Raw genomic sequence first — 25,332 nt, 5'->3', positions numbered from 1 at the left:
TGCAGGGAGGGCTCTGTGTTGTGTCACCTGAGGATATTCGGCCACAGCTGCAAATGGAGTTAATTGGCCGGCTCAGATTCCTTGCTGGAATTCTTCCAGCCTTTGTAAAGATTAACATACGTGAACTTGGAACACGCGCTTACGCTAACTTTGCTGTCGAAGCAATGCAATTAAAATCCCAGCCTTAAGTGGAAATTGAGATCTTAATAAAAGTCTGGTCATCTACAGAGTTGATGACTGCTGGGCATTTCAAGCAGACATCCTGCACATGTTTAATAAGAGCGAGATTGTCATGTCTGTAGGCTGGTTTTCTCAACTTCGGCTGATATGCAAATTATTCACTGAGACCATGAACACTGGTCTGAAATCCTACGTCTCCAGATGCGCCCTGCAGAACAAAATCACTTCCCTCAATCTGGTATAAAGATAAAAGCATGTGTCTTTCATCATTACACACTATTAACAATATATCTAGATAAATCGTTGAATTCTGAAGAGTACATCTGGAGATCTGAAAACAATGATAAATATATATATGGTTTCAATGACTTCTAATCAAACACTGTCTGTATTTTTAATTTATCGTTTATTGCCATTATTTTAATAACTTCCAGGACTAACCTTTGCTCCGAGTAAGCAAAGAGCCAGATTGTGTTTTTTGAGACTTGTATATGCAAGGCATTCAAAACACAAGATACAAACTGTTGATTAGGGGGAAAAAAATCCTAAGTTAGAAATCAGACATTGGATCCAAATGTTCTCACAGTAGACATATGCCAGAGAAAGATCAAATTAGCCATTTCTTGGCAAGGATGTACAAACACCTGCACTAACAGAGTCTCTGATACAGCCTCGGGCATTCTCATAACTTTTCTGCTAATCTGAAACCAAAAATGGGTCATATTTTAGAACAGTAATTGCCCCATTTATTGTTAAAGTTCCATTTTTTGAAGGGTCCTAGCTCCTGAGTGAGAGTTTCAAGTTGCACAACCAATTCAGATAACAAGGTGAAATGTTCTGAATATTTATCTGGAACCACAGCTATATACAACAACAGTGAATGATTCCGTCTGGGTTCAGACCTACTATGAATCCATAGTTTCCTACTAAAGGCGGAAAAAAACTCAGTATGATTTCAGACCTATGTGCTTCTCAGTCTGATCTCCTCATTTTCTCCAAGAGTAAAATGAAAGTCTTTATTTTCAAACTAAACTTTAGTCAGCTGTACCTTGTTTAAATCAGGTACAATAGAAATATAGAATCATAGAGTTGGAAGAGGCCACAAGGGTCATCCAGTCCAAGCCAATGACCTTAGCTTGATCTTATTGGTTATTTTGGAAGGCAATAGGAGAACAGAGTGCATTATCATCTGTACCAAGGATGGAGGATGTTCAGCCACACAGGCATTGATCAACTACAAGTGAAATCATTACTTGAACATTAGTCAGTTTGAACAGAACTGATGGGAACTTGATTTCATCAACATCTGGAGAACCATCAATTCCTCAGTCTTAACTGAATCTATGGACCATGTTCTATGGACTTAGTTAGGAAACAACCTGGACATTCTATGGGCACTACCTTGAATTACGACCTCATCATACGAGCAAATTTGCCTTTCATACACTGATTCCTCTCCCCTTTTGCCATGGAGCCCATCCCACAATGTACATCTACTTCCAGTGGGACTCCATGGCAAAAGGGAAGAGGAAGCAGCATACACTGCCACTACCACGGCAACACAGGAAGCATCCCATGTTGCATTGGGAACAATGGGCGGTGCAGGGCGTGGGGTGATGGGTTCAACATGCATCTTGCCGGTCTCCCACAGATTCGCCACAATGCGTGGCAAATCCATAAGTTAATGTAATAAGGTTATTTGTGTTTCCTGGTTTCTGAAAGTCCACACAGAAGGTAAGTTACACTCATCTCTCTCTGGTGTACATCTATACATTGTTTTGTTTTTTTAATTCAGGCAGGCATTTGACATCCTGAAAAGTTTTGTATTTAAGGATGGAACTGATTCATTTTAAATAGACTCTAAATTGAATAAGCAAATACAGTAGAGTCTCACTTATCCAAGCTAAATGGGCCGGCAGAAGCTTGGATAAGCGAATATCTTGGATAATAAGGAGGGATTAAGGAAAAGCCTATTAAACGTCAAATTAGGTTATGATTTTACAAATTAAGCACCAAAACATCTTGTTATACAACAAATTTGATAGAAAAAGTAGTTCAATACACAATAATGTTATGTTGTAATTACTGTATTTATGAATTTAGCACCAAAATATCACGATATATTGAAAACATTGGCTTGGATAATCAAGAGGCTTGGATAAGCGAGGCTTGGATTAGTGAGACTCTACTGTACATTCTTTGTTTATGGATTGTATTACTGTTGTTAGACTCTTTGAATGCCATTTTAAGTAGAAAGGCAGGCTAGAACTATATATTTTTTAAAATATAAAATATTGTGTGTTCAAAGAACACGTTGAATATTCATGAAGCCATTTGATCCATGAAGTAAAGTATTCCAACATTTCCTATCTCCAAATTATATTTCACCATGTTGAATAAACAGGACTGGAGATGATGTGAGAGGTAAATGTGCTTAATATATGCATTTTACTGAATTAGTTTATAATAATGTGTTTTAGCTATGTTGTGTCCTATTCTGTGCTGTGAGGAGGCAGGAAATAAATAAATAAATAATAATAACCAGCCTCTATTGATGCATTTATCCTGGATGAACCCTTGAGATAATTTTAAGGGCTCCAGGAACCCTGGCATAAAAATTATTACATCTACAATCGCAATCTCTCATATAACCATTAGCAACATTCTGTGGAACTCAAGTATTCCAGGGAACATTGATTGAATGACTCTGCCCCTAGAGATTAATAACAGTTCAAAATTGAGGTTTATGTGGGAAATCCAAAGGGGAAAACCACAATGTTTCTATAATGACAAAAACCACAGACCTGTTAATCCAGGAGGAATGCCTATTACATTCAATGGACATTTTCACAATGGCCAGGACTACAGTCAAAACGTATGTTAGAAATAAAAATCATATTTTTGTGTAACTGATGGAGAAAATTAATGCAGGCAAATTACGCACAGCCCGAAAATTAAGAGAGAACAATATGCCATAAATGAATAAGAAAAAGTATGCAAGGTGTCTATATTTGCACACGTTTAACAGACATAGCAAAATGGGAGGAACTATAAAAAGAAAAATAATAACATCTATTATAAAAAGGGAAGACAGAGCTATGCTGAACAGGAATAAAACAAGAAAATGTAAGAAAGTGCAATGACAGAATTATGGAAATAAATATTATTTATTATTAAATAAATAAACACATTACTTTGTGTCCAACCGTGCTTGAAAGACTAAAAAAAGAAAAGGTAGAACTGGAAGAAAAGAGCAATGCTTTCAAAAGAATGTTTGGTATTGTAATAGGCATAAGATTAAGTAAATGGGAATAAGTCATCTAGACCTCCTGCATTTAAAATGTAAATTGAAAAACAAACTCAGTTTAAAAAACCCAGTTTCTGATGTAGAATAAGTACTTAATAATAAATACAGTAGAGCCTCACTTATCCAAGCTAAACGGGCCGGCAGAAGCTTGGATAAGCGAATATCTTGGATAACAAGGAGGGATTAAGGAAAAGCCTATTAAACATCAAATTAGGTCATGATTTTACAAATAAGCACCAAAACATCATGTTATACAACAAATTTGACAGAAAAAGTAGTTCAATACGCAGTAATGTTATGTTGTAATTACTGTATTTACGAATTTAGCACCAAAATATCACGATATATTGAAAACATTGACTACAAAAATGGCTTGGATTATCCAGAGGCTTGGATAAGCGAGGCTTGGATAAGTGAGACTCTACTGTAATAATAACTTTAATTTTGTTATTACCCCGCCTCCATCTCCCCGATGGGACTCAGGAACAATTAACACTTTTCCACAGAGCAATTAATACAATTAAAAACAATGTTCAAAAACAAAAACTTACTATATGGTTTTTAAAAGTACAATAGAGTCTCACTTATCCAAGCCTCGCTTATCCAAGCCATTTTTGTAGTCAATGTTTTCAAGATATCATGATATTTTGGTGCTAAATTCGTAAATACAGTAATTACAACATAACATTACTGCACATTGAACTACTTTTTCTTTCAAATTTGTTGTAAAACATGATGTTTTGGTGCTTAATTTGTAAAATCATAACCTAATTTGATGTTTAATAGGCTTTTCCTTAATCCCTCCTTATTATCCAAGATATTCGCTTATCCAAGGTTCTGCCGGCCCGTTTAGCTTGGATAAGTGAGACTCTACTGTATATAACAAACTGTAAAATATTCAGCTGTGGATCTCATTTTTATAAGTTCACAGTAGGTGAGAATCTTGTTTCAGATCCACTTTTAGTCAGGCGTCACTAAAGTTTGCAAAATTCAAATTGGGAAGCAAATAATATATGCAGATCTTCCCATCTATTTAATAGTCTCGACTGCTTCTGTAGCACTGACTTGATATACTATAATTTTTTGAATGACATATTTGCAATTTGGATTCAAAGCTTTACCAGCTGGTCTTGGGCAAGTGCTTATTTCTCTGCCAAATTTACCTGCCAGAAATGCTGTGAATATACAATATTATAATTCCACAATGAACTCTGGGAATAAAGGGTTGGAACAACAGGCAATAAGCAATAAATTCTATTGGATTTTTTTATATAGCAGAATTACAAAGGCCTCTTTGAAAATATAGTGACTTCAAAATGTTCACAAAAATACATTTTATTTATAGACACTACCAGCTGCTGACAGTGGATCACATGTGTATGGATGCCAGAGGGAGAAGAATGGGACACTCTTCTACCACCAACTTCCAGGGACAGAGGGAATTTAACTTATTCATGAGGTAGTACCAGCAATATCATTAGGCAAAGTGGGGGAAGCACCAGCAAAGAGTTAAGAGAAGAGATCTAGGTGTCATCTAGACTGTGCCAGGCTCCCATAGCAAGTATGGTGCCTTCAATGTACAGTGCTAGATACATTTCAATCCCTAGCAATAAAGAAAGATTCAACTGCCAGTCCAGGCAGCTTCTCTACATGAAACATGGGAAGATGACACCTTGTTCATTCACTTTAGGTAGCAATCTATTTTAGGGTAATAATAATAATAATAATAATAATAATAATAATAATAATAATAATAATAATAATTTGGAGCACAATACTTCTGACCTCACAATCGTGTTAAAAAACAAAGCATGGATTGTCGATGTTGCAATCCCAGATGACAGCAGGACTGAGGAAAAACAAATGGAAAAGCTGACATATGAGGATTTAAAGATCAAATGACAAAGACGCTGACACAAGCCAATCAAGGTGGTCCCAGTGGTGATCGGCATACTGGGTGCAGTGCCTAAAGACCTTGGCCTGCACTTAAACACAATCGGTGCTGACAAAATTACCACCTGCCAGCTGCAGAAAGCCACCTTACTGGGATCTGTGCACATTGTTCACCAATACATCACACAGTCTTAGAAAATTTGGAAGTGTCCGATGTGTTATCCAATACAAGAGCCAGCAGAATGTCTGCTTTGGACTCATCTTGTTGTGTTTCAAATAATAATAATAGTAATAATAAGGAAGCTGACAAGGAAGCTGACGAAACCATTGATCATATCCTCAGCTGCTGTAAGAAAAATCACACAGACAGACTACAAACAGAGACACAACTATGTGGCCCAAATGATACATTGGAACTTATGCCTCAAGTACCACCTCCCAGCAGCAAAGAACTGGTGGGATCACAAACCTGCAAAAGTATTGGAAAATGAGCACGCAAAGATACTGTGGGACTTCCGAATCCAGACTGACAAAGTTCTGGAACACAACACACCAGACATCACAGTTGTGGAAAAGAAAAAGGTTTGGATCATTGATGTTGCCATCCCAGGTGACAGCCGCATTGACGAAAAACAACAGGAAAAACTCAGCCGCTATCAGGACCTCAAAATTGAACTTCAAAGACTCTGGCAGAAACCAGTGCAGGTGGTCCCGGTGGTGATCGGCACATTGGGTGCCGTGCCAAAAGATCTCAGCCAGCATTTGGAAACAATAGGCATTGACAAAATCACGATCTGTCAACTGCAAAAGGCCACCCTACTGGGATCTGCACACATCATCCGAAAATACATCACACAGTCCTAGACACTTGGGAAGTGTTCGACTTGTGATTTTGTGATAAGAAATCCAGCATATCTATCTTGTTTGCTGTGCCATACAATGATAATAATAATAATACTCTTACTCGCCTCTCCTTGCAGCTCGAGGCAGATCACAGCACAATCAAAACACACAAACATTGCAAAAATTCTATAAACACAATATTAAAATGTTTTTCTATAAAAGATACAAATTAAAATGTATTTCTATAAAATACATAATAAACACACAGGACACAAGTCTAAAATTAATGCTTAAAACTGGATGTGTAGATCTGCCAGAAGAGATAGGTCTTTAGATGATTTTCAAATTCCAACAGCTCATTTAGCTGTTGGAGCTTTTCCGGCAGGTCATTCCACAGTCTTGGGGCGGCTGCTGAAAGAGTCCTCTGGGTGATGACTGCCAATCAGGTCCTGGCAGGATGGAGTAGCCACCCGCGAAAGGACCTAAGTGTGCAGGCCGAATTGTACAGGAAAAGGCTATCCTGTAAGTAACCTGGACCCAAAACATGTAAGGTTTTAAAGGTCAAAATCAACACATTGTACTTTGCCCAGACACTAATTGGCAGCCAGAGGAGTGACTTTAGCATAGGGATGATATGCTCACCCCTGGATGTTCCCGTAACCAATCTGCCTGCTTTATTTTCAACCAGCTGGAGTTTCTGAACTTTGTACAAAGGTAGCCCAATGCAGAAGTCCAACGCATTGCAGAAGTCCAACCTTGAGGCTACCATCACATGCACTACCATCTTTAGATCCTCCAAATCTAGGAAGGGGTGCATATCAGCTGAAGCTGGTAGTAAGAACTCCTGACTGTCACATCTACCTGGACTGACATTTGGAGAGATGGACCCAGGAGCACTCCCAAGCAGCGAACACAGTCTTTCAGGGGAAATGTAACTCCACCCAGGACTTGTTGACATCCCCATCCCCAGATTAGGACTCTTATTGTCAAGCACTTCTGTTTTGTCTGAATTCAGTTTCAATTTGTTTTTCCTCATCCAGCCCATTACCTCCTCCAGGCATTCATTCAAAGGAGATGGACAGGTTGCTTACCTGTAACCGTGTTTCTTCGAGTGTACTCTGTGAATTCACACTAATGGAGAAGGCTGCGCCTGCGCAGGCTCCAACGGATACTCTTCCAAGCTAAAGTTTGAAATTTGGCGGTAACCCCGCCCCTCTTCCCGGAGGGTATAAAGAGCGCCCTCCGCGCCCGCTCTCCAGTTCCTACGCCGCAAAGGCAGCGAGAAAGGGAGAGGTTTGCATGTGGGGAAGGAAGGGCGGGATTGTGTGAATTCACAGAGTACACTCGAAGAAACACGGTTACAGGTAAGCAACCTGTCCTTTTTCTTCGTGTACTCTGTGAATGCACACTAATGGAGACTAGCAAGCTGAGGTGTAGGTAGGTGGGATAGCAAACCCGATAACCAGTCTAGTGTCCAAACAACACATTTATTGAGCACAAGGTGCAAAAACAAGCAAATGCAACGGTCAAAGAAGCGATGCAATAGCATATAGTGCAAAAAAAACGATCCTTGTTGTTAGGATCCAGAACACAATCACAACATTGTAAGTGAGCAATAGTCTGTAAGAAAATACAGAGGTAGGCATAAACTCATTCTCTGAAAACAGAGGGAGAAGTATTCAAAAAAATACATTTCAGTGCAGTGGGTAAGTATAGTACACAAGCACTACGTTAAAGAATCCCTGAGCACATCGATTACAAACGGGGTGGATGACAACGGTCAGCCTGTAAGAAGGATAAACCCGAAAACTGGTTTTGAGTAAGGCAACAACATTAGGTAAGGCAGGAGGAAAGGACGGACCTGTCAAAGGCCGAGTCCTTGAGGTTCTTTGAGTCCATCCTGTAGTGTGAAACAAAGGTGGATGGAGTGGACCAGATAGCCGCTCGACAGATGGAGTCGAGAGGGACACCCCTCAGGAAGGCCGTAGAGGTGGAAAGGCCCCTCGTAGATCTAGGGCGGATCGAAGAGGGGGGTTGGCGTTTGGCCAGCTGATAAGCGAGCTCGATGGTCTGAGCAATCCAGTGTGAGAGTCTTTGGGAAGAAAGTGGTTCGCCCAGTTTATGGGTAGCGTAAGCCACAAACAGTCTAGGTGACTTACGTATGTCCTTAGTCCTGTCCTTGTAGAAAAGGAGGGCTCTCCTGACATCGAGGAGATGGAGTTTCCGTTCCAGAGAAGAAGAAGGATTAGGGAAGAAAGCAGGAAGTATTATGTCCTGGTTCAGGTGAAAAGCAGAGACCACCTTAGGTAGGAAGGTGATGTCCGGGCGAAGGACAGCCCTGTCGTGGTGGAAACGGAGATAGGGTTCGTCCACCCGGAGAGCAGCCAGTTCCGAAGGCCTGCGCGCAGAGGTGATAGCGATAAGGAAGGCAGTCTTCCAAGAGAGAAGGTGAAGGTCTGCAGAGGCCATAGGTTCGAAGGGAGCTGACGCTAGTTGAGAAAGGACGAGTTCGAGGCTCCATCCGGGAGTCGGAGGTTGAACTGGAGGGTGCAAGTTGTTGTAACCTCAAAGGAAGGTCTTAATGAGGTTGTTAGAAAAGAGAGAGGGTTGTCCCTGACGTTGGAAATGCCAGGAGAGAGCAGCGAGATAGGATTTTATCGAGGCCAGAGAAAGTTGACGATCCACAAGGGAAAGTAGGAAGTCCATGACCAGCGGGATCGAAGTAGAGGCGGGATTGACGCGTCGGTCCCGAAGGAAAGTTTGGAATTTTGCCAGCTTGTAAGCATAGGCCTTCGATGTGGCCGGTTTGTGAGCGGCGCGAAGGATCGCCTGCAGGTCTGGGTGGAGAGAATTTAAGGAAGTATCCTCCAGGCAGTCAGGTGTAGGGACGGGACGTCGGGGTGGAGGACCTGTCCCTTCTGCGAAGATAGTAGATGAGGGAGAGTTGGGAGAGTGCGGGGAGGATCCGCACACATCCGGAGTAGCGTGGGATACCACGGCTGGCGTGGCCATGCAGGGGCAATCAGGATGGCCGATGTCGGTGTTAGATAGAGTCTCTCTATTACTCTCGAGATGAGAGGGAAGGGAGGAAAAAGATAGACGGGTTCGAGAGTCCAGTCGAGGAGAAACGCGTCTCCGAGACAGCCCGGAGTCGAGTTTGGAGGTAGTCTCGCTCCGAAGCGAGGAAGTTGAGCGTTCGAGGGGGAGGCAAAAAGGTCCAGAGCTGGCCAGCCCCAATCGTCGAAGACGGATTTCAGGATCTCGGGATCGAGACGCCACTCGTGGGGGGAGGTCGTTATTCTGCTTAGAGAGTCTGCTAGAGTGTTTTGAGCCCCCGGAAGGTGAACTGCCGACAGAGTTATGTGTCTCGCTATGCACCATAGCCAAATGTCCATCGAGAGAGCCATGAGTTTTCTCGAGCCCGTACCCCCTTGTTTGTTGATGTAGTACATGGCTACTACGTTGTCCGTTTGGATTAGAACAGACTTGTGGGGAAGAAAGCGAGCAAACGCCCGGAGGGCTTTGAAGATTGATAACAGTTCTAGAAAGTTTATGTGGTGAGACCTTTCTTGGGTGGACCACAGGTCCCTGACGGTGAGGTACGACATGTGGGCTCCCCACGCAAAATTGGAGGCGTCGGTCATGATGGTGACTGACGGTAGGGAGGGATGGAAGGGAAGTCCCACACAAACGTTCGCTGGGTCCTGCCACCAACGAAGGGAGAGGCGAACGTGGTTCGGTACCGTGAGAAACATTGAGCTCGGATGCCGATGGGGTTTGAAAGAGTCTATAAACCATCTTTGGAGAGGTCTGAGACGTAATCTGGCGAAAGGGGTAACCAAGCCATGTGACCCAGAAGAACTTGGACCGCGTGGGCTCGGATCCTGCGGTTGCGGAGGAGGAGAGAAAGGTGCTGTTGAAGGGCTAGGAACCTGTCCTTCGGTAGCGAGGCGGTTTCCGTGATGGAGTTGAAGAGAGCTCCAATGAAGCGGATCTCTGTGGTTGGGAGGAGTTGAGACTTTGAGACATTCAACTGAAGGCCCAGCCGTTGCAGGAGAGAAAGAGTCTGTGAGACGTGGTTTTGAAGGGATGAGGGGTCGGACGCGACAATCATCCAATCGTCCAGATAAGGAAAGACCATAATGCCCTGTTTCCTGAGGTGCGCTGCCACCACGGCGACCACCTTTGTAAAGACCCTTGAGGCCGAAAGGGAGAACTGTGAACTGGTAAGAGTGTCCCAGGAGCTTGAAGGAAAGGAAGCGTCTGTGGGATCGACGCACCGAGACGTGGAAATACACGTCGCGTAAGTCTATAGAGGGGAAGTAGTCTCCGTGTCGGAGCATCGGGAGGATGGAGGCCACTGAAACCATTCGAAATTTTGAAGGCAGAATGAAGAGGTTTAGAGCCCGTAGGTCGAGGATAGGCCGAAGACCTCCGCCCCGCTTGGGAACCGTAAAGTATCTCGAGAAGAAACCTCGAGTGTCCTGCTCGGAAGGAGAAGGCTGGATTGCGCCCTTCGCCAGAAGGGAGTCGACTTCGGCGCATATTTCCAGTGAAGGGTCGGTGTGGAGGATGTGACCCGTGGGTGGCAAAGTTTCGAATTCCAAGGCATAGCCGTCTCTGACAATGCGAAGAACCCAGGCATCTGAGGTGATAGACTCCCATTCGCGGTAGAAAGGAGCTAGGCGGTCGAGAAAAGAACAGAGAGGAAGGATCTGGTCGGGGCCTAGGAACGGCATGGTAGTGGCAGTAGTAGTGGAGATAGAAAGATCCCCGAGAGAGTGGGCGTCAGGCCCGTCGTTGGGGTTGTGGCATAGCTGCAGGACCTTTGCCCCGACCTTTCGGGACCTGGTGCTGGCGGCGAGGTTGTTGCTCATGACTGTGGTGACTCGAGCTCGACGAGCGTCGAAACGGCTGGTGACAAAAAGGCTGAGGGTAGCAACGGTACCGTTGCGGGAACCATCGGGTCCGCTGAGCCTGAGGTTGATCGGTCCCACACTTTGTTGCAAGAATCTTGAAGTCGTGATTGGACTTAAGTTTGTCATCAGTGCCAGAATTGAAAAGGCCCTGGGTGTCGAAAGGAAGGTCTTCGATCACTTGTCGAGAGGAAGAAGAGAGTCCTGAGGACCGAAGCCATGCATGCCGTCTGATCGCGACCGCGTGGGCAATCATTTTTCCAGCGGTATCACCGGTATGCTTAGCCATTTGAATTTGGTGGTGTGCGAGAGAGTCCGCCTCCTGTTGGAGGGTCGAAAGGACTGACCGGTCTTCGTCAGAAAGCTTGGCGAAGAAGGGTTGGGCTTTCTCCCAGAGGATCTGTTGATAAGCGCCCATGCAGGCCCCGTAGTTTGCCATACGGCAAAGGAGGAGAGCACCGGAGTATAGCTTGCGGCCTACCGCATCGAAGCGTTTGCACTCTCTGTCGGCAGGGGAGTTGGAGTGTCGACCCGACGATTGGGAGGCCTTTACCACCATGGAGTTTGGGTCAGGGTGATGCTTGAGCCATTCCAAGGCTTCGTCATCGGTTCGGTACCAGGCCTCTATTTTCTTAGAGGTTGGAGGTATCGAAGATGGAGTCTTCCAAGATGCCTGGATGACGTCCAGGAGGTATGGAAGAAAAGGCAGCAAGGTGGCTGGCGGGGCTTGGGCTTGAACCCTCTTGAAAACGGGGTCGGTAACGGCCTTTGAAGTTTGTTTAATTTCCATCCCCAGAGCGTCTGCCATTCTGACCATCTGGTCGGAGAAAGCCCGAATATTATCCGTCGGGGAAGGTGGGTCGACCTCGTAGGCGTCGTGAGGCGGGGAGAGGTCGAGACCGAGAGAGACAACAGAGGCGGAGAGTATCGACTCGGGGCGTTCGATATCGGGGTCATCCTCCTCGGGCCCTTGAGGGGACCAGGGAGGAGAAACAAGCACAGAGTCCTGATGAGGTATTACCTCAGGAGCAGGGAGAGCCGGCTGTGGAGGAACGCCCTTGGACGCGGAGGCCTGGGCGGCGCGGGCTAAGCGCGTCATCTGTCTACCCCTCTCAGGTGTTTGAGCCGGGGGAAAGAGTTCTTGTCGAGCCGGAAGACGAGATGGTGCCAGCTGGGGAGCCTTAATAACTGTCCTGACCGACCGGTCGGGGGAGGCTTGAGCGTCCGCATCCGAGGACTGACCATGAGGAGAGGAAGAGGAGCGGAGGCGTTGTGCTGGTTGGATAGGAGAGGATCTCCTAGAGGAAGGCCCAGAGGAGGGGACGTCCTTCTTCGAAGACGCTGAGGAGGACGACCTCTGGATCATTTGTTTCTTTGCTGGGGGTTGTTTCGACGCGACCCTCAGCGATTTTCCCGGCGTCGGGGGAATCGGGCACACAGTTGCCGAGTCAGATTGAGCCCGTCTGGATTCCTCCTGAGCCCTCTTGAAGGCAATCTTCATGGCGGAAGAAGATGGCGGCGAAGCCAGGCGGGATCGAGTGGAAATGGCCGAAGCCACCGAACTCGAAGTTGATGAAGGGCCCATCTTGCCCGACCGGGTGGATACCGTAGCGGTGGTCACCGTGCAGGGCGGTTTGGTCGGTCACGGTCTCTAGGTTTTCGAGGTTTTAGATGATACCGACGGAGCAGGCCTGGACGCCATCGAGGCCGAGGTGGAAGTGGAAGCCTCAGGAGCAAGAGTTTTTTCGTAAAGAGCTGCACGAAGTCTCGCAGCTCTATTTCTTCTGGCCTGAGCTGTAAAGGCCAGGCAAAAACGGCAGGTACCGACGACGTGGCTTTCGCCAAGGCAGAAAAGGCACTTAGCGTGGCCGTCGGAATCTGGAATCTTAGCGGCACACTGAGTGCACCGTTTAAAACGCGTGGTTGACATAAGAACGAAGAGTCCGAAGTGAGCTTTGCGGCGGAAAAAAAGGAACTGGAGAGCGGGCGCGGAGGGCGCCCTTTATACCCTCCGGGAAGAGGGGCGAGGTTACCGCCAAATTTCAAACTTTAGCTTGGAAGAGTATCCGTTGGAGCCTGCGCAGGCGCAGCCTTCTCCATTAGTGTGCATTCACAGAGTACACGAAGAAAAAGCACTATCCTTAGCTGAGGCTAACCTTGCTACAACACCAGTATATGGGAATGGCTTCAACAACACTCAAGAAGACTTGCATTTTATCATGAAATGAGGTGTCAAAAAAACCTTCCAATTTCTTGACACTGTTGTTCTTTCTCCTGCTATGGATAAGTCTACTTTTACTCTTCAAATAAGCAAGCAATAGGCAGAGTTGTATCTTCCATTTGCTTTGCAGCCTCTCTATCTCCTTTTTTCTCTCTCTGGCCAGGTCCAAAGCATAGGGCCAAGAAGAGATAGTATTGAAAAAAACACAAAATTGATGAACCAAAAGAAAACGACCCTTAAGTCATAGCATGTTAATGGGGTTCAGTACCTTGGATAGTGCCTTTGAAGTTCAGGCCAAATGCCAGGACAGGTTTACTGCCCCACTAACATGGGAGAAATCAGTTGTCAGTGAGCCAAACAGGAACACAGTGTCCTCCACCCTAAACACTTTGGCACCAGCACTAGATATGTAGAATGGATTCCTCCTATTTGAGTCCATCCTGCACATGGCCCTATATAAAATATATTCTTATGGAGCTCCAAAAAACTTTTCCTCCTCAGACTCTCCGGGGAAGGCAGCAGGGTTGATGCGAGAAAGGACATGCATACAGTTACCCTTCCTGTTTGGATTGTGACATTTCAACACAGTAATATATTTAATGTTATATTTGGAATCGTAGCATCTTTCTGGAATCTGTTCAGCAAGAGAATGAATTTTGATGAAAACTGTTAGACTGCAATTTCAGACAGAAGACCTGCCAGAATTTTTTCTCGCCCCAGTGCTGAAAAAAACCACAAAATGAACTCGTTTCTTTCTTTTGTAAAAAAAGAAGCATTGAAAAAAAAGAAAAAGAAAACAGCAACAAACACAGGAAAATAATTGCAAATACACTTGCTGCTACTGAGAAGGCCATAGCCTTGGGTATCTCTTGGCAGCTCTGTGGAAAACTCTCTCTGTCACTCTCTTCATAAATATGTACCACATGGAAAATAAGACAGGAGAATTTAGCAGCTAGCGAAATAACATGCCAACTTGTTTTCTCCTCAATGATTAAACTATTTTCCCATGCAAGAATTCTACCTCGAGCCTGAGAACGAAAGGACACAGATGCCACCTGAAGGCAGAAGCTCTTATGAACAGTTGAGGCTTTGGAATTGATATATGTGTTTCACACAGAGCAAAAACATTTAAGGCCTGGCCGCTAGACTTCTCAGCATATATTATTTCACTGTGCAAATGAACTGTGCCTTTGATCCAGCTGTGACTAAGGAAGCAAACCTAAAAACAGCAACTTATTAAATATAGTGGGCAAATACACTCAAGACCCAGAGTGTGGAAAGAACTAGCTAGAAAATAGTGAATCATGTGATGTGAATTACTTTTTTGCAATAAATAACTGAAACTTAATGAGGGACATTTTCACCCCTTTTGCAGCACAACTTTTTCAGTAACTCTTATAGCCACAGGATCCATTGACTTGATAATGGCAAGAACTATCCAAGGTGTTGAACCTATTTTGAGAATAAGGATCATGGATAACTGTTTTAAAGTTTAGACTAAAACCCAAAGCAGATCGCCAACCTACTGACATGGAAGATATCAGCCTCCATTACATATATATATATCACCCAATAGGACAGCAGCTTGTAGCTTTCCAACTATTTTCAAGGAGCCCCCAGTGACACAATGGGTTAAACCCTTGTGCCAGCAGGACTGCTGATCGAAGGTTGGGGATTCAAATCCGGGAAGTGGGATGAGCTCACATCTGTTAGCTCCAGATTCCTGTGAGTACATGAGAGAAACCTCCCACAGGATGGTAAAACATCCAGGCGTCCTCTGGGCAACGTCTTCGCAGACACCCAGCTCTCTCACACCAGAAGCGACTTGCAGTTTCTCAAGTTGCTCCTGACACTAAAAAAAAATGTTTTCAAGAAATTGTTTAACTTTTCAAGAAAGTAAATATCAACTTTTAAAAACTGAAATGAAAATAGTAACTAGCAAATTTGAGCATCAGAGCTACAACTACTTATTTTTCAAAGTAACTTCTTAAGCTTTTATAGAGCTGTTTTCTACAACTCCACGGGTGATACATTCCCAAACTTTTCATGAATATGCATAACCATGGAAATAGCAAATCCTATTGAAAGGAAGGACTTTTAACCCAAAGATACCATAGAATCATGCTAAAAAACCTAGAAAATGACTACGGAAGCCATACGTGGTTGGAAGAGGATGAATGTACCAGGTGTATCAAGCCTAGTTAAACTATCTGGATATGAGGCTAGTCCTTGATCATATAATGTTCATTATTGGGATTCAGACTCCTCAGAGGAAACAGAGAATGTTGCTGGTGCAGAGATCATGGGAATGCAAGGATTTGAACTTTTGATGTAGCTTTGAAACAGCCAACACAATCCCCCGCAAGATATGCTTTAAAAACCCATGGATCGATGCTACTCGTATATATGTACCAGCAGAAAATTAAAATGCTGCTAGGCAGAATTTGCATCTCCCTGCATCATGTGCACAAAAAAGACAGCCTTCAGTGTATTCAAAAGGAAGGAGACTAAGCACCTTCAAGATGCAAAACAATTTATTTGACATCCCTCAAGGCTTGAAAAAGATATGTCTATGTACAAAGCAAATCTCTTTTGCTTGCAGAAACCATGCATATATTTGCAGAATAAATGAAAAATCATACAATTTTAAAATATGCATAAACTTACTTTCATCAGTAGGGAAAATTCATACAAGGAATGTGTATTGTTAAAGGAAATGTGTATCAATTATAAGCAGGCAGGTCATATTTTGCATCCTTATCTGAAGAAATATTTTTCCACTTACCGTAACTTCCTGCTCATAGGTCCAAACGCCACAGGCCAACTCAACGCAGAATATCACAAGCAAGCTCCCAAAATACTGCAAAATACAAAGGAGTATTTCTTATCATTTTCTATGGAAGTGAGTCTTTGAAGCAATGGTGCAAGAGAAAGTACGTTCTAATTCAAATGACTTTTTTTCTTCTTAGCCTACAAGACCAAGAAATATTGCCTTCTTAATTTTCAGAAATATAGCTATAATGGAAAAAATTTAACAGAGAATTTTGGATGATTTTCAACACAGTAGAAAATGCATGGTATTTCAGGGCAAAGATTGACAGAAAGCAGATTGCAATGTAATGGTAGATCTGGGAATGCTTTGAAGTAGATCAGCAAGTGTAACAGCAACAAAATCACACAGCCTCCCTTTATTTCAGTGCAATTAAGAAGGCTTCGAGGAACCAGGAGTGAATTTTTATGTACAACAAATATCAATTCAGTCAAACTCAGAATAAAATCCTAGGCTCACAATTCCTCAATTATAAATCTATGTCTTTTGCACAACCCTTTGGATCTGGCTCTTCAGGCTCAAAATAAAGTAAATGTCATCAGCCTGAAACCTGTTCACTAGTGTTTCAGAGCACAAAGTAAGCATAACATTAAACTGCATCTTCTGATCGTGTAAAGCAGTGTTTCTCAGCCAGATGTTTTGGCCTACAACTCCCAGAAATCCCAGCCAGTTTACTAACTGTTAGGATTTCTGGGAGTTGGAAGGCCAAAACATCTGGGGACCCACAGGTTGAGAACTAATGGTGTAAAATGATAACATGGGATTTAACCCAATGATGATATTTTGCTTGTAAAACAGCCTGAAGAAACTCAGGAAGCATCCTTTTGAAAGGATAAAAAGTGCTATGGAAAATAGTTATTAAAGTATTGAATAAAGGCTGAACAGTGTTTGCGATTGTTTTACTTCATCTTTCGGGTCTCAGAAGCCATCAGGTCTTTCTCAGGGCACATCAAATAAACAGAGCAATCCAAAGAGCATCAATAATAACACATCAACAGGACTAGATATTTACTTTGTAGTTTACTGGTTGCCCTATGGATAGTTGCATAGAACCAAATCTGCTGAAATGAGAGAAGTTTGGGTGCATCTAAAGATGCAAGGAATCAACAGTTTAAGTATGTGAAGAAAACCATGATCAAAGCTACCTCCAGATCTGCAGCAACACTGCTGCCAGGAGGGTTGTTTTCATGAATAAGGATGAAAGGAGAAGCAGGAATTAGCAGATGGCACGATCAGTTCCATATATTGTATAGCATATTACATAACCGGGGCTGTGCCCTTCCAAGTAATACTTTCATGATCAAGTTGCAAGGCAGTTATTTACTATACAGCAATTCAAAGTTGGACCACAGTTCTACAGTTACACATAAATATCTTAGGACGCTAGCCACTAGTTGGCAAAAAGAATATTATTCACAATTTAGCATTCAGATGACACATCTGAGCGTTCATAGCCTTTCGCATGCATTATTTCAGCAAATGTACAAGAAGCTTGTAATACGACCAATGCTATTCATGTTGTAAACGGAGGAGCTGAGAGAAGATGGTTCATGTAAGACCACCTAGAGCAGGGGTCCCCAAACTAAGGCCCGGGGGCCGGATGCGGCCCTCCAAGGTCATTTACCTGGCCCCCGCCCTCAGTTTTATAATATAATATTTTTATATCAGTTTTAATAATATAATATATTGTATATACATATAGTATTGATACTAATATTATGTTACACAATATAATACTAATAATAATATTAATTATCTATATATATAATAAAAGTGAAATCGGAGTATGTATCAGCGTTTTGATTGGCCTGGCGGAATATGTGCTCGCGATTTGATTGGCCGCCACTATCCCAGGCCACTGAGACCAACAGGAATGACGGATCTGCACCAAACTTGGCACACTTTATCCCCACGATGCACTTTATGACCTGCTGCCATTTGGGGGAGGATGGACCACAGATGATGGGATTTGCAGTACTTTCAAACACTTTAACTCCCACAGACTACTGCAATGCCCACCAATGATAGAAATGGACCAAACTTGGCACACAGAACTCCTGTCGACCCCTTTACGTCCTGATGTATATTGGGGCAGGATGGACCAAGGATGATGGAATTTGCAGTACCTTCCCTCACTTCTTGAGACCACAGCAACTGCCACAAATCACACAACTGAACCAAACCAGGCACACATATCCCAAATGACACACTTCACATGCTGCAACAGTTTGACGGAGGGTGGACCAAGGATTATGGGATTTGCAGTACATTCATCCAATTCACCTCCCACAAACCACTGTGATGCCCCTGAATGACAAAACTGTATCAAACTTGACACGCAGGTGCAGGGTAGCCCACTTTACATCCTGGTGCAGTTTGGGGGAAGAGGGACCATGGATGAGGGGACTTACAATATCTTCAGTCACTTCCTGCAACTACTGTGACCCCCACCAATGACTGATCAAGACCAAACTTGGCACAGAGAGCCACCATGGCCCACTCTACATCTTGGTGAGATTTGAAAGAGCTTGGACCTTGGATGATGGGACTTGCAGTATATTCATTCACTTCCTGAGACCACTGTCACCCCCATCAATGTCTCATCAAGACCAAACTTCAAACAGAGAACACCCATGACTCACTCTACACCCAGGTGCAGTTTGGAGGATGATGGACCATGGACGATGGGACTTCCAATACCTTCACTCACTTCCTGAGAGCACCGCGACCCACACAAATGACTGATCAAGACCAAACATGCTACATGGAGCCCTCATGACCTATTCTACATACTGGCTCTGTTTGGAGGGGGATCGACACTGGACGATGGGACTTGCATATGGGAGTTGGAGCTCACCCGCACCCACTGAACCCAGCTGACATTGGATATAGGCTACACTTGGAACACAGGCAAACAATGCCTTTCTCAAATGACCCGGGCATCGCCGGGTCTCCAAGCTAGTATGTTATATATTACATATAATATTACAGTATAGTGGTATAGTTCAATATAGTAATATATAATGCTAATATTGTGCTATGCTAATAATATAATATATTGTATGTACATACATCTGCTCTGAGTCCCCTTCGGGGTGGAATATAAATGTAGTAAATAAATGTAGCAAATGAATAAATAATTTTGGACTTAGGCTCGCCCAAAGTCTGAAATGACTTGAAGGCACACAACAACAACAATCCTAATTAACTTGACTATCTCATTGGCCAGAAGCAGACCCACATTTTCCATTGAAATCCTGATAGGTTTATGTTGGCTAAAATTGTTTTCATTTTAAAATATTGTATTGTTCATTCATTGTTGTTGTTGCTGTTTTGCACTACAAAAAATAAGACATGTGCAGTGTGCATAGGAATTTGTTCATTTTTTTTCCAAATGATAATTCGGCCCCTCAACAATCTGAAGTATTGTGGACCGGCCCTCTGCTTCAAAAGTTTGAGGACCCCTGACCTAGAGAGTTAAACATGAAGGTGAAATTGGAGCCAGCTGTGCTGCTCACAGCTCCCATTCAGAGCCCAAGTGCTAAACTGGCTATTAAAATGAGTTTAGAAATGCTATGAGAAGCATTGCTGTCTCATTTTCACTATCACTCATAAGCGTATACAGTTCTTGTGTGCACCAATGCTAATATTAGGGAATAAATGTCACTGTGAAGAACCCTAACCCATATTTAGGGCTACCATGCTATAAACAGAAATAAGCTGCACAGGATATATTGGAAATTCCTTCCCAGTAAACATACATAGGATAGAGCTGTAAAACTGGCACATTTATTCATATTGACTATGAAACCAATACTTTTGGGCACTATCTTTACTCAAGTGTTCATGATGCCAAACCATATTTTCATTCACTCTTAAACTGTCTGTGAAATTCTTTTCCTCGGTATAACAAAATATGAGTTTGGGTAGCCAACATTTTCTGGATGGAATACTTAGCAGAATGGATTGGAGCATTAGCCAGAAGTCGACTTGACTCAAGAAAGTCAAGTTGTTTCCAAAAAAGATCATGAGTAAAGAAAGAGGACTGTGCAATTTTATTATTAGGTCTGCAGAAGTAACTGCTTCAGGTGACAGAACAGAGTTCTGTGCCCCAACTACCTCATATACACCTTATAAAGATAGCTGTAATATAATTTTATATACAATATTTGTTACAGTTTTGTATATGTCGCTAATTTTGTGTATCAGAAAGTAAAGGTGTCACTATCTCAGCCATCGATGTGGATGAATTTGGATATTGGAGTAATTCTGATTGTGGAATCCCAGATAAAGGACACTCTAGTGTAGTTGCATCACTGAAATCTTTACACAAAAGCCTCGGAATGGAAAAAAATGCATAAAATGTCTCATAATTTCACTTAGCAGGCAGAAAAAAATGAAGGGTTTTTGTTGTCATGGATAAAAACAAAGAAACCAATGATTTACATCCCACAATTTGCAACATGGAACAGGAGGAGATGCCATCTCATTCTTTGCTGTTAGAAAGAAAATAGCTTGGGTCATAGACAGCAGAGAAATGCCCAGCAGGAAAAAGACCGTCTTCTTTTTCCCCCCTTTTTTTAAAAAGCATGTTATCCATTTTCTTTCTTGTAAACATTTCCTATTTTCTCTTTGCTGCCAACATTACATTCAGCCTTACCAGAAAATGAATTTGTCAGGTTGCATCGTCCACTGCTTGTTTGTTTATTTAGTGTCTTTGCACCTAATGAAAAATCAACATGCGCACAGCACGTCCTACGGGCAAACTTCGCAACCATATTCAGGCCCTGTTGCAAGCGCAGCAGACATGGAAGCATAAATCACTCCATATGCAACGGTTCAGCCACTTCTGCATTCAACATATTGGCTCGTTCAAATTTCTCGTTTCTGAAATGGTGTTAAATATTTCACAGCTGAAGCTGTGCAGGAGACATTATCTTTCATTTAGGCAGTTTTCTGCCTTGCTGAAGGTTGGCAGAAAGTTTCTGAAGTTAACTATAGCAATAGTTTTATAAATTCCATTAAAAACCATAGGGCAGGCAGAAGAGCTGAAAACAGGCTTTACCCATGGCGCAGCGAGTTCAACCGCTGAGCTGGTGAACTTGTTGACCGAAAGGTCAGTGATTCAAATACAGGGAGTGGGGTGAACTCCCACTGTTAGCCCCAGCTTCTGCCAACCTAGCAATTCAAAAACATGCAAATGTGAGCAGATCAATAAGTAGAAAGGTATAGTGCTCCATGCAGTTAGGCCAGCCACATGAACTTGGAGGTGTCTACTTAGAAATGGACTTAGAAATGGAGATGAGCACCAACCCCCGGACACGACTAGACTTGATGTCCAAGGAAAACCTTTACCTAATAAATATAACCACTGACAGCAACAAAACCTGATGGTAACTTGTATGTGTAAGCTGAAGTGTTCATTATTTATTTTTATTTTATTACAGTATTTATATCCCACCCTTCTCACCCAGAAGCGGACTCAGGGCGGATTACAATGAACACATATATGGCAAACATTCAATGCCAACAGACAAACAACATACAGTATAGACAGACACAGAGGCATTTAACATTTTTCCAGCTTCACGATTCTGGCCACAGGGGGAGCTGTTGCTTCACCGTCCACTAGTGGCTGTACTTCCTCATTCCTTTCCTCGTGTTTTGCTGGCAGTTTTATGGTGTTGTAAATTAGTTAAATTAGCCTCCCCCCATAAAGCGTACCTAAATTTCCCTACTTGACAGATGCAACTGTCTTTCGGGGCTGCATAGGTCAACACCAAGCCGGGCTATTTAATGGTCGGGGGCTTAACCCGACCCGGGCTTTGAACTCATGACCTCTTGGTCAGTAGTGATTTATTGCACCTGGTTACTAGCCAGCTGCACCACAGCCCAGGTGCACTGTTGATATGCAATGAGACATCTCCAATTAATCCTCTATCACCCCACTTTTTCAGCTGTCCCAGGGCCCTTCCAGACAGGCTTTATATTCCAGGATCTGATCCCAAGTTTTCTGCATTAAACTGGATTATGTGAGTCCCCACTGCCAAATAATCTAGGATAAACAGAAAACCTGGGATCAGATTGTGGGATATAGGGCATATCTGGAAGGACCCCGAGTTTATCTCTCCCTCCTTCTACTTTCTTTCTTCATCCTCTACTTAGCCCATTGCATTGAATTTGTCTTGTAAGTAGTTGCACTCCATTAATTTTGCCCTTCCCAGTAGGCTCAGGCAAAAAGAAACTCCTGCCACCACTCTTAGCTTCTGTCTTATTCCTCCTTAACAGCTTTTGACAACTTAAAAAGGAAGAAGGAGAGGTACCTTTACTAAATGATCATGATCTGTAGAGAGAGAGGCAAAAATATTACCCTGGTCCTTCATACATAAGGAAAAAAATGCCACTCCTCACATCAGAACACCCAAGAAGCCCTTGTTTTTACCATATCAGGACTAGGGAAACTTTGCACAACTAGAAGCTTTAACCCATTGCTTCTTAAACTATCGGTTCCAATCCCAAATGGGGTCCCTTTAGCTCAATGTTGGAGTCACAAAAAATGGCAACAGTAAAATGTCTCTGAATGCCACCCATTTACACAAATCGTTTAGGAACTATATGCAGTGTTTACAGTGGAATCTGCAGAAAATGCTTCAGCTATATTTCATAAAATCAGCCTTTTCAGTAAGCCTTGCAAATGCTGATTAGTTTTAAGTAAATGTTTGATTTTATACCCATTTTATATACCTATATACCTGAGGTCACGTAAAAAATTATTGGGCTGAAAGGGGTTGCGAGTGGAAAAGGTTAAGAAGCCCTCCTTTAGCCTACAATTACCATCAATTCCCATCAAGTATGGCCAATGCTGAAAGAAGGTGTGAAATACCCGAAGAGGGAAATACCCAGGGAGATCGCGGATGAGCTCCCTCTATCAGCTCCAGCTCCATGCGGGGACCTCAGAGAAGCCTCCCACAAGGATGGTAAAACATCAAAACATCCGGGCGTCCCCTGGGCAACATCCTTGCAGACGGCCAATTCTCTCACTCCATAAGCGACTTACAGTTTCTCAAGTTGCTCCTGACATGAAAAAAAAACATGAAGAGCCAAAGAGTTTCTACACTACAACATTCAGTTTAGAAGATGTAAGATGCCTTTTACTGTGCCAGATCCTTGCACCATCTAGAAAAGTATTATCAGCTATGAAACAGCTGTGAAACAGCAATGGCTCTCCAGAGATTCAGACAGACTTCTTTCCTAGCCCTAACCAAAAATCTCTGATGATCTTTATTCAACAACTAATAGACTGTCCCTGCTTAGTTTCCAAAATCAGAAGAGACCAGGCATGTGCAGAATGGCATGGTGCTATTTAAACATTTTTTAAGTGCCAGTGTATGGGAAGGACACATTGAAATAGAACCATGTTCCCAACTACAGAGTGTGAGTGTGTCTTCAAGTCATCTGTCAATGTATAATGACCCCATGGATTTCACAGTTTTATTAGGTAAGGAATATTCAGATGTGGTTTTACTAGTTCCTTCCTCTGAAATATAGCCTGCCACACCTAATATGTATTTGTTTTCTTCGATCCAAGTTCCGAGACCTGACCCTACATAGCATCCAAGATAAGTGGGAGTCTGATGCCTTTAGGTGTCTAGCCTGAGGCAGTAAATGTACTAAGTTTAACATCTATAGTACTATTAGATCCCAGCCAGCCATGGCACCAGGGCCTGCAGTGTTTCAGGACTTGCACTTAGTCACAGATAATGTTGAGGATGATATTGACATTTCTCCCTCCACGGAGGGGCCTTTGCAGCTGCAGGTGCCTGAAGATATTGGCTCTGGAGACTTGCTAATTGGGGAAGATTCTTCTATTCCTCCCTCGCAGATAGAGCCAGATGTTGCAGAGACGCCTGGGAACGGGGTTTTTTAATCGTAGAGATTTTGTAACGAGAGAGAGAAGTGCAAAACAAGGGGTCCATTGGAGCCAGAGACTGGCAAATAGATGGGATAATGGTTAGTGTTCCCATGGGAACGTTTTGGGAGTTTGTACTCCCTAAATTGTGAACAGTTTGGAATCTGTTAAAAGTGTTTCACTGAGTAGATTTTCTTGCGGTGTCAACATAGCTCTTCCTTGAGAGAGGTTCTCCGTCTCCAGCTGTTGTTTGTTTCCAAGCCAAGTTTTCCAGTTCCAGTCGGGCCATGCCGTGCAGCGACTCTTGAGTAGACCTTGACTTTACTCCAGTTGTTTCCTTGTTCCTGATTCAAGTTTGCCTCAGCTTTGACAACCTTGCTGCCTTGATTGCTACGAAGTATTTCCAGTGGATTGGACTCTGTTTCTGCCAGCCTTGTTTCTCTGTTTCAACTCATGGACACTTTAATTTCTTTGGAGAGCTATCGAGTTCTCATTGTGGATTATAATATCGGACCTTTTCCTTTACCCATTTGGAACCACCATTGACTTTCTAAAAAGAACTATTCCTTACTCAGACTCTATACCTAATTTCCTTTGGATATATAATTGCTTTAATAAAGATATAGTGTGTTATATTGGCTCTTGTCTGGTTTTCGAGTACTCATGCTGCCTTGGGGTGCAACAAGTACCTTCACAAACAATAACCATTCTAAATTGTTATCTCTATAGGTAAAGGCAAAGGTTTCCCCTTGACATTAAGTCTAGTTGTATCCGACTCTGGGAGTTGGTGCTCATCACCATTTCTAAGCCGAAGAGCCACCGTTGTCCATTGACGCCTCCAGGTCATGTCTCCAGCATGACTGAATGGAGCGCCATTAACTTCCCACCTAAGCGATACCCATTGATATATTCACATTTGTATGTTCTTGAACTACTAGGTTGGCAGAAGCTGGGGCTAACAGTGGGAGCTCACCCCGCTCCCCAGATTCGAACTACCAACCTTTCAGTCAGCAGTTTCAGCAGCTCAGCGGTTTAACCCACTGCATCACATTATCTCTATACATAGCAGAAAATTACAATTGGGTAGCCACCCTATTTCTATCTAATCTGAAACTATTTTCAGAAGGTGACTATATACATGTAGTTAGGGCAAAAGGGGGCCTTTTGATCTCCATATAACAAGTTTGGTATTATTTTACTAGTGGAAGCATTTCATGTTTTATTGGCTCAGGC

General features: G+C 43.1%; 1 protein-coding gene across 2 annotated transcripts in view; it reads right to left on the bottom strand.

Annotated features, from left to right (window-relative positions):
• Positions 1 to 25,332, bottom strand: part of tspan12 (tetraspanin 12) — a 101,108-nt gene that overhangs the window by 13,081 nt on the left and 62,695 nt on the right. For both annotated transcript variants that reach the window (XM_003221221.4, XM_062982360.1), the window contains one exon: positions 16,146 to 16,220. In XM_003221221.4, coding sequence (XP_003221269.1) covers positions 16,146 to 16,220 — 75 coding nt within the window. The remainder of the gene's footprint in view (positions 1 to 16,145; positions 16,221 to 25,332) is intronic.

Source organism: Anolis carolinensis, chromosome 5, assembly GCF_035594765.1.
Source record: "Anolis carolinensis isolate JA03-04 chromosome 5, rAnoCar3.1.pri, whole genome shotgun sequence".
Classification (NCBI taxonomy): Eukaryota; Metazoa; Chordata; class Lepidosauria; order Squamata; family Dactyloidae; genus Anolis; species Anolis carolinensis.
This window is presented reverse-complemented; position numbering and strand designations above follow the sequence as displayed.